General features: G+C 41.5%; 2 protein-coding genes across 2 annotated transcripts in view; one reads left to right on the top strand and one right to left on the bottom strand.

Moving 5' to 3' along the window:
* Nucleotides 1-957, bottom strand: part of LOC109530586 (tripartite motif-containing 13-like) — a 1,235-nt gene extending 278 nt beyond the window's left edge. Inside the window, exons 1-2 of the mRNA XM_019894425.1 lie at nucleotides 862-957; nucleotides 4-352 (exon numbers count right to left, since the gene is read on the bottom strand). Of these exons, the coding sequence (XP_019749984.1) occupies nucleotides 4-343 (340 nt within the window). The 5' untranslated portion in view covers nucleotides 344-352; nucleotides 862-957. The remainder of the gene's footprint in view (nucleotides 1-3; nucleotides 353-861) is intronic.
* Nucleotides 281-8,163, top strand: spryd7b (SPRY domain containing 7b). Its single transcript, XM_019894485.1, has 6 exons — nucleotides 281-385; nucleotides 2,620-2,872; nucleotides 4,273-4,389; nucleotides 4,964-5,130; nucleotides 6,426-6,528; nucleotides 7,246-8,163. Exons 2-6 carry the CDS (start codon nucleotides 2,722-2,724, stop codon nucleotides 7,341-7,343), a joined length of 636 nt encoding a protein of 211 aa, XP_019750044.1. The 5' UTR covers nucleotides 281-385; nucleotides 2,620-2,721; the 3' UTR covers nucleotides 7,344-8,163.
* Nucleotides 8,164-9,011: the final 848 nt, after the last annotated feature.

The following is a 9,011-nucleotide window of genomic DNA, read 5'->3' as shown; positions in this document are numbered from 1 at the left end:
AGCCGCAAATGGGCCTCAGGTCCGTGGCGCAGAACATGTTGAGCGGCTGCCCCGTGTGGTGGGCGCACACGCCCGTCTTGGGCGCCACTTTGAGCCGAGCATACTTCTCCACGATGCCGCGAAGGGAGTAGTTGACTTGAAGGCTGTTGGCGCCGTTGTGCGGGCTCTCCTTGCGGCACGTTGGGCACCTGAACGGCGACCTGGAAAAAGACAAGCCCCGGGGGGACTCCAGGAGAGCCTCGAGGCACTTCCGACAGAAGCTGTGCGAGCAGAGGAGGACGCGGGGGTCCTCGAAGAGACCGCAGCAGATCGGGCACGTCAGCTCCTCTTCCAGCTGCTCCATGTGGGTCTCCTGTCAACACACACATCGAGGAGGGAAAAAAAAGTAGGTGTCACGTCGGAGCATCCTCGCCGTCGAACTCATTTGCACGGCGTGACATGTCACATCCGCGGGCACGATGTCGAATGCCACGTAACATTCGGCCAAATGAAGTTCGATAAATCAAAATGGATGCGCTTGTTATCAACCGAAAATGACAAAAAAAAGTAGGTGTCACGTCGGAGCATCCTCGCCGTCGAACTCATTTGCACGGCGTGACATGTCACATCCGCGGGCACGATGTCGAATGCCACGTAACATTCGGCCAAATGAAGTTTGATAAATCAAAATGGATGCGCTTGTTATCAACCGAAAATGACGTCGAATGCCGAAAAGCACCCCCGTCAACGGACGTCGAGTCCCGAAAAGCACCGCCGTCAACGGACGCTCGCTGTAACGAAGCCCGCCCCGGTCTCCGTGACACATTTAGCTGGCGCATAGTAACAAGCGGGGTAAAAAAAAAAAGCGACGCGCTTACTTACCAGCAGCTGGGAAGACGTCCGCTCTACGACGCAATCATGGCGCGTGTTGCCAAGCAGACTTCATCAACGTACTTCCGGGTTCAAGTTCAACCCTTTCCACGCCGGAATCGTTGAAAAATAATTAAAAAAAGCACAAATTCGTCAATCGTCAAATCATGACCAAATACAAAAAAATTTAATGTTTAGAAATTGTATACATTAACGTCTTATTTTTGACGAAAATTTACATGCAATTATAACTATTTTGCGTTTTTACCAATTACGCTTTTAGTTGATAGTCCCTAGGTGACGTAAAGAGGCGGGAGGTGCTGTTGCCATGCAAAACACCATGGCGTGAAAAAACTGTCAACTTGGTTTTAAACCCTGCTTGCGAGTCGTGCGCATTCTCATGCTGCCCTACTTATGTCACTCCGTGCGTGTTAATGTGCTACATCGTGATGAAATATGCAAATTAAACCTAACAACACTTAAAGGCTCACCTGTCACAATATTGGTACACCTTCTGCACCATGGAACCACAACAGCCGAATCCGAAAGAGAATGCATTCTTTATTGGAAATGTCCAATCAATGATTGTAGTCTAGCAATATGTTTAATATTGTGTATGTCCCTATTCTTGTGTTCCTCTCAAGCAGTTAAATTAGGTCACCAAATCATTGTAAACAGCTGTCAGCACAGTGCAATGCTCTAAAAGTAGAACCTCAGTTTTGATGCATAGACTGTACACTAGGTAAAGGTGTCAAATCCAGGCCTAGAAAGTAAAACCCCGGCCAAAGTTTGGCTGTAGCCACAGGTGCTTCTCCTCCCAACTCTGACATTAGGTGTATTGCACTTCATTCATGCCATTGCAACAATAGCTTTGACCAAATTCATCAGCTGCATCCTCCAAAGAAGATATTAAAAATCATTTTACAGAACTACATCAGCCGGGGGAAAGTGCACAAGTACACAGCCATTCCGATTAGAAAGGCGTTCTTTGAAAGAACATACTTGCAGGATTTTTTTCATGAGATGGTATTCTGCCTTCCTGATATTAAGACATGGCTATTTTGTTACCCTGGCCACCTCACTGAAAAACTTCTGGCTCCGCCTTTGGATATGTTGCAGATGTGCCATAGATACACCTTTTTTGAGTTATGGAGAAAAAGTTCATCTGTTCTATTAGAGCAGCTACATTTTATTTGTCTCACAGACACTTTAAATGGTGATAGGTATGTGCAAACTCTCATTTAATATGAGTTTGAAAGTGATTGGTTAATTCTGAAGACAGCCACATCGCCACGTGTAAGAGGGAATGCGCAATTGTGCAAGCACATTATCCATTCTGGTCGTAGTTTTTTTTTTTATTTTTAATTTCTGCATATCACCCAAAAAATGGCATTCGATCTGAGGTGTAAAGCCTTTTTATTTCCCCTGTATCCATTTGTATATGTCAGTCCCTATCCATGGTATCTATTTATCTGTCTATTGTATCTAACGTTAAAGATATTACAAAATCCCCGTGATACTGTTAATCAAAACTATGCATTTCTGTCTTTGTAAATTCCTCATTTGTGATGCAATCCTCGTTCGAGAGCTGCTATTTGGCACACAGAGAATTCCCATTTAATCAAGATTAGTGTTCTTAATATATGCCCATAACTTCCAAACTCATTTTGAAACCCACACGTGATTATGTAACAGGGATATCCAATAGTCACCAAGTCACGTGTGTTGACCCTAATTTTTTTTCTTCTTCCCCTGTTTCCATGCCATCAGGAGCAACTGCCTGTCGTTGGCACTGTGATTGGATGGGCGTTGGGTTGCTGTGATTCCGGCCTCCGCCTCTGTATGTCGCTGTGGTTTGAAATGGCCTAAAATATGGACTGTTTCCGGAAGTGGTGTTGTGCGTTCTTTGCTCGGAAGATGGCGGCGATGTTTACGTGTTGCCTAAACTGCTGCGGAGATGGAGGATCGGGACATATCCAACTTAAAGAAATGCCCACCGTTCAGTTAGACACTCATCGCATGGGTAAATTACATTTCCCTTTACTACGTGGGTTTATCGAAAGGCATTTTAATCATGAAATTCGTTCCGTGTGCGTTTTGCTATTCAGGCGTGGGCTAACTTGTTCCTCGCTGCAAGCTGTCCATATTTCATGCTTTCACTCGCATTTCACCTTTTAAGCAATTCAACACTTTGTACTGCCGTTTTTCCGTCTTGGGCGTCTCAATTAACGTTTGCCTTGTCGAGAACTTCTTTCATTAAGTTTTGCTTGCAGTTTGACTTTTAAATTATCCATCCATCCGTTATTTTATGCTACCTATCCTCACTTAGGGTCACGGGTGTGCTGGACTCTTTCGCAGCTGACTTTGGGCGAGAGGCGGGGTACGCCTCGCACTGGTCGCCTGCCAATCGCAGGATACATAGGCAATCAATCATTCACACTCAAGTTCACAGGCATTCAGTCTTAGTATGCAAAACCATCCTTTACCAGTTGCCACACATACTTTTTGAGGATAATGTCATCGGGATAACTGCAAATATCACAGAAGGCCAGAGGAGAACTCCCCGGCCTTAGCAATAATTTCCCCGGTAGCGATATGGTAGCATCTTGTTTATAGAGTACAATGTTTCGAGGTTATAAATGGCGCACTGTGAATTAGTTTGTGCAGCGGCATAAGAATAAGCGCGGCGACTCAAGGAGTTATCGTCTTACTTAAAGGGCGAGTCAAGTCTGAAATTTTCAGAACAATATGTTCAATGCACCCCCACTAGTCCAAACACGTCATTCTGATTAATATTGCGTTTGTGGAATATAAATTTAGCAGCAAAATCTACCTCTTTTTATCCATCTAAAGGGGCGGCCATTTGGCCACTTGCTGTTGACTGAAAATAACATTGCACTTGCTTAGGGCTCAATTGACAACCAGTCATGGCTCACCTGTTTTCTGAGTTTGGTCATGTGATGTTCGCAAGTTTGATAATGGTCGCCCACTGAGATGGATTAAAAACAGGTTGATTTTTGCTGCTTAATGCATATTCCATTGATGCAATGTTAATCAGAATACCATGTTTAGACAAGTGGGTCCGCTTAGAAATTATTATTGTAAGAACAATTTTGACATGACTTCTCCTTTAATGCTTTTCCTTTAATCACTTTATGGCCCACAAGTGTTTTCCATGCAAATACAGATTGTAATTCTCCTGCGTTAGTGGAGGTTCATTATAGCCTATGCCCTGTTTGGGCTTGAGTACAAATCTGGGTTGCATTGCCTCCATGTTAACAGAATGACATAAACCGAGGATTCCCCCTACCTGGTGGTTCAACTTCATCCATGGCGAACTGTCTTTGACACTGCTTAATTTGCCGTTTGTTTTAAGGGCTTTACAAAGGACTGACTGATTTTTTTTTTTCATTTGTATCCCAGGCACAGATGTTGTCATAGTGAAGAGTGGCCGCAGGATATGCGGCACAGGGGCGTGCCTGGCCAACGCTCCTCTCCACCAGAATAAAAGTTATTTTGAGTTCAAAATCCAGTCCACTGGTAAGTCCTCAACTAATAATGTCGATCAGTCACTTTAACTTTTCTTCTTGTGGAACCTTTGAGGTCAACCACAATCCCTTCAAGGATGCTGGTGAATCTGATGATCCTTTATTGACTGTAAAGGCAATCAGTGATGAGTGGTGGGCAGATCAGTCCGTCAGTCATCATTGAGACATCAGCAACATCAATCTGGGAATTGGGTCATGTCGTTATAGCCATTCCTTCAATTTAACAGGGAGTCAAGATATTCTTCTGCCTTCCCTCCATCCCTCCAGATGCCTCTTAGGGAAAGAAAAAAAAAAAACAACACCCACGTGAATGTCTTTACGTTCTTGCTGAAGTCTCACAAGATATTGCCTACAATGACGAGTTAACGTCTCCTGCCTTTAAGCGACTTTTGAGACCTACAATTAAGCTATTAAAATACAAATAAGTACATTTTGTTGAGATTTCTGATTGTTTCCCAATGTTTGTGGTCATTTGGAATTTTAAGGTTCCGCTGAACAGTGATTGATGTTCCTGTGCCTGTCGTGCTCATGAATCCCTCACGGCCAACGTGTATATGTGTTAAAAGGTGTATGGGGAGTGGGCGTGGCCACGCAGAAAGCCAATCTCAATCAAGTGCCTTTAGGCCGAGACTCCAACAGCCTCGTCCTGAGACATGACGGTTGTGTCGTCTACAACGGCGAAGAGAAGAACCGCCTGCCTGCCAACAATCTCCCTCAGGAGGGCGACATTGTGGTGAGTGCCTTTTGGAATCGTTTTTTTGTGGTTTAGTACAAATCTCACTCGAAGTTAAAATGGCATCAATTTTATCGATTTCATCGGGAAAACACGCAAACTCCACACACAGCGAACAGAACATAATTTACAAGATTTGGCGGGGAAAGACTTTGAGCGTTAGCTAACCAACTTGTAAATGTAAAACAGTGGATTTGTATGTCTAGAGAAAGTTATAATGATTTAGGAGATGGAACCTTTTTTTCAAACTCGTAAAAAAATCAGCGATCATAGAGAGAGTGCAGAACTTATTTTCAGTTGTTCCAGATAGTCTGATGCACTTGTGGACATGTGAGGCAGTGACCCTCAAGATCCAGCAGAGGGAGCTGCAGTTTAAAAATCAAGAACTGGTGTGATTCCCTGTTGGTCTTTTTTTTTTTTTTTTTTTTTTTTTAACAAAAATATGTTTAACAGCACTTAGATCAACCACATGGAGACATTTAAGGGTTCCTGTTAACCTCCGGCATCATCTGTAGCAGGGAATTGCCAACCCAGGTGCCGCGGCGCACTGATGCGCTTTGAGAGATCAACAAAGGGTGTCATGAGAACCCACCCGAAAATCAAAGTCCGAAAGCAATTATTTGTCATTGACAAATTATCTTTGTTCTCTTATTCATGCCAGCAACATACAATGACAGGCAGAACAATTAATGTTTACCGTGTGTATCCACTAGTTGCGATCCATACTATGGAACAGGTGATGGTTTCCTGCAAGTTTATCACCCCTTGAGCAGGGGTGTCAAATTCGTTTTAGTTTGCGGGCCACATTTTCTCCAATTTGATCTCACGTGGAACAGACTAATTTATTTGTGGCCCAATAAACAAAAAAGAACAGGTATTTCAATTTATCTGGTTGCAAATCTTGTTTCGAATCATATGAGCAATCTGCGATTTCTTCACAAGTGCAGTCTCAATAGCGCTATTGTGTTTTCGTTTCCACATGTGCAATTTACAGATCACAATGGTTGCATTTACTTAGTGTACTTTTTTTTCCCAAAACAAGTCCAAAATTGTCAGAAGGGGGCGTGCAGTTGTCGCCTCGCCGTTTTGCATTTAAAAAAAGGGTTCCATCAAACCAGCCTCTTTTCAAATGAAGTTTGACAGATCTTTTGCAATATTCAGTGTCTTCAAATATTTCCGCAGGAGGTATTTCTTTTCACAGAACTGTGGAAAAGGTGGCGCAACATATTATCTAAAGTTGGCTTGTTTTGATTCTCACACTTTGTATCTTTTACCCCTTCACAATCAATCCTCAGGGCATCACGTATGATCATGTGGAGATGAACTTGTATCTGAATGGAAAGAACATGCATTGTCCCGCATCGGGCATACGAGGCACTGTGTACCCCGTTGTTTATGGTAAGTGCATTTGTTATTGGTGGCATCATCACTTGGGGACACTATCAAACATTTAAGGAGCTGGATTGGGGCAACTTTTTGCTTTTCTGTGCGTTGTGGCACTTCATAGCACAGGATTATTTTTGCAGAGTTTACATACTTAGAAATTGATTGATGACGATTGTGTAACAATGTCAGTGGGAGTATTTTTGAAATTAAGTATAATATAAAAGTATGAAAAATGTCCTCCTTTTCAAGCACAACAAATCTGACCTCATTGGACCTAATTCATTCATCTTAAATTTACAAGTTTAACAAATGTGCAATCTTAATTATTTGGTGCAATTTAAATGAATGTAATTATTTAGGATGAAAGTTAACTTGTGTGTTCTCAACAAAATTAAATGGTGCCTACTCTCGGAAGAATATTTACCCCTTTTCTTTTAACATCAAAGATTGAATTACCTTTGTGAAGTATTTGACAGATTTCTTTCAATTATTTCACTGTAATATTTTTGATAATTTTAAAAAATTATTCAATGCAAAAAAATTGCGCTGTGCTTTTTTTTTTCCTCCAACAGTAACATCCTGGGAAGAAAATGTTCTCTTTTTGTCACAGCTACCCAACACGCACCACCATTTATCTTTTTTTGTTTTAATTCAGTGTTTGAACTCACACAAAGATGAAATTCTGAATGTTGTTCCTCACTACGTAATTTTTTTTGTTTGCCATTCTAGTGGACGACAGTGCCATCTTAGACTGCCAGTTTAGTGACTTCTACCACACGCCTCCACAAGGATTCGAGAAAATTCTCTTTGAACAACAAATCTTCTAAACCAGCGCCTTTCTCGTCGTTGTCGTTGTCACCCTTGCATACTGTGTCAGTCACACACATATAATGTTTTGATTGTGATCGGCTGATTTGGCCAATCGCTCCCCGGCACTCCCGAATGATCTTATGAGTGTCCATGAAGGATGTGGATTTGTGATGTTTTTCCGCACATACAAAGGCTATTAATTGTGGTGAGAATGATCCAGTCAGGATTCATGATGAATTGTAACATCTACAGGAGCCTACTAGATTTCCATTCTGGATTCCCAAAATGTATGCTTTCAGGATCAGTCGCCATTTCTTGGGGAAACAGTATTTTTCCATCTGTATGTTCTTGAATGTTTAATGGTTTAAAGACGCCCGCACTGACTTGTAATTATATTTATTTTATTCACAGATCAAACTTCAAACGATCTAGTTCTTTTCTTTTTTTTGGATTGATCAATTTTGTGTTGCCTGAGTCCATAAGATTCATCATTCAAATTGGGGAACGTAGCAATTTGTTTTTGTCACTGTGTGTTTTGAACTGACGGAAAACCCGATACATATTGATATTGGAATGGCAAATCGTTAATACCAACACCTCCTTAATCCCTGCTCCTGATATGTACATCTTGAAATATTTTATGTTGTATTTATTCTTCATTATGAATATTATAAGTGGTGGCGCTGCTTGGCTCTGAAAATGAGATTCTGTGTGTTTCATATCGATGCAGGTCTGCTGCTAAAGTTTCCAATTATGTACTTGTCTTTGCACTAATCATGTGATTGTACAAGCAAATCCAAATACTGTTGAATTATTAAATATTTGTGTCCGCAGGAATCTTTGTTTCTCATTTTATTTTGCTTATTCATTGCCTGGAGAGCATTTTAAAAAATATGTGTGGATATATGAAAACCACAGCTCAAAAAAATCCTAGAAATGAATGAATGAAATATTATTAAATACTTAGTTCCTTACGTAGTTGAATGTGCTGACAACAAAATCACTCAAAATGTATCAATGGCAATCAAATTTATTAACCCAAGGCGGTCTGGATTTGGAGTCACAAGCAAAATAGAAGTGGAAAAACACTACAGGCTGATCCAACTTTGATGCAATGTCCTTAAAACAAGTCAAAATGAGGCTCGCGCGCGTGTGTGTGCGCGCGTGTGCGTGCGTGCGTGCGTGTGTGTGTGTGTGTGTGTGTGTGTGTGTGTGTGTGGCCTCCATGTGCCTGTATGACCTCCCTCCAACGCCTGGGCATGGTTCTGATGAAGTGGAGAATGGTCTTCTGAGGGTTCTCCTGCCACACCTGGACTAAACATTTCGTTTCGTTTAATTGAAAATCAATCAAATCAAATCCAAAAATACCAAACAGTAAACAAAACAATGAATCCATCCATCATTATCTGAACCGCTTATCCTCACGTGGGTCACGGGCAAAAATAACATTTTAATAACGTAACAGGGAAATTATTTTTAGTAAGTAAAGTAAAATGTGTACAGTGTTCTATTTTTTTGTCCAATTTTAATAACGTAACAGGGAAATTATTTTTAGTAAGTGAAGTAAAATGTGTACAGTATTCTATTTTTTGTCCAACGAAAAGTTGTCTTTTTACCTGGAGCGTTTGAAAGCATCATGGCGTCAAACTTCGTAACCGCGCCTACTTCCGCTATGTCACTTGTGA

Source organism: Hippocampus comes, unplaced genomic scaffold, assembly GCF_001891065.2.
Source record: "Hippocampus comes isolate QL1 unplaced genomic scaffold, H_comes_QL1_v1.1 scaffold96, whole genome shotgun sequence".
Lineage (NCBI taxonomy): Eukaryota > Metazoa > Chordata > Actinopteri > Syngnathiformes > Syngnathidae > Hippocampus > Hippocampus comes.
The sequence above is the reverse complement of the archived record's forward strand: the minus strand, read 5'-3'. Positions and strand labels throughout refer to the sequence as shown.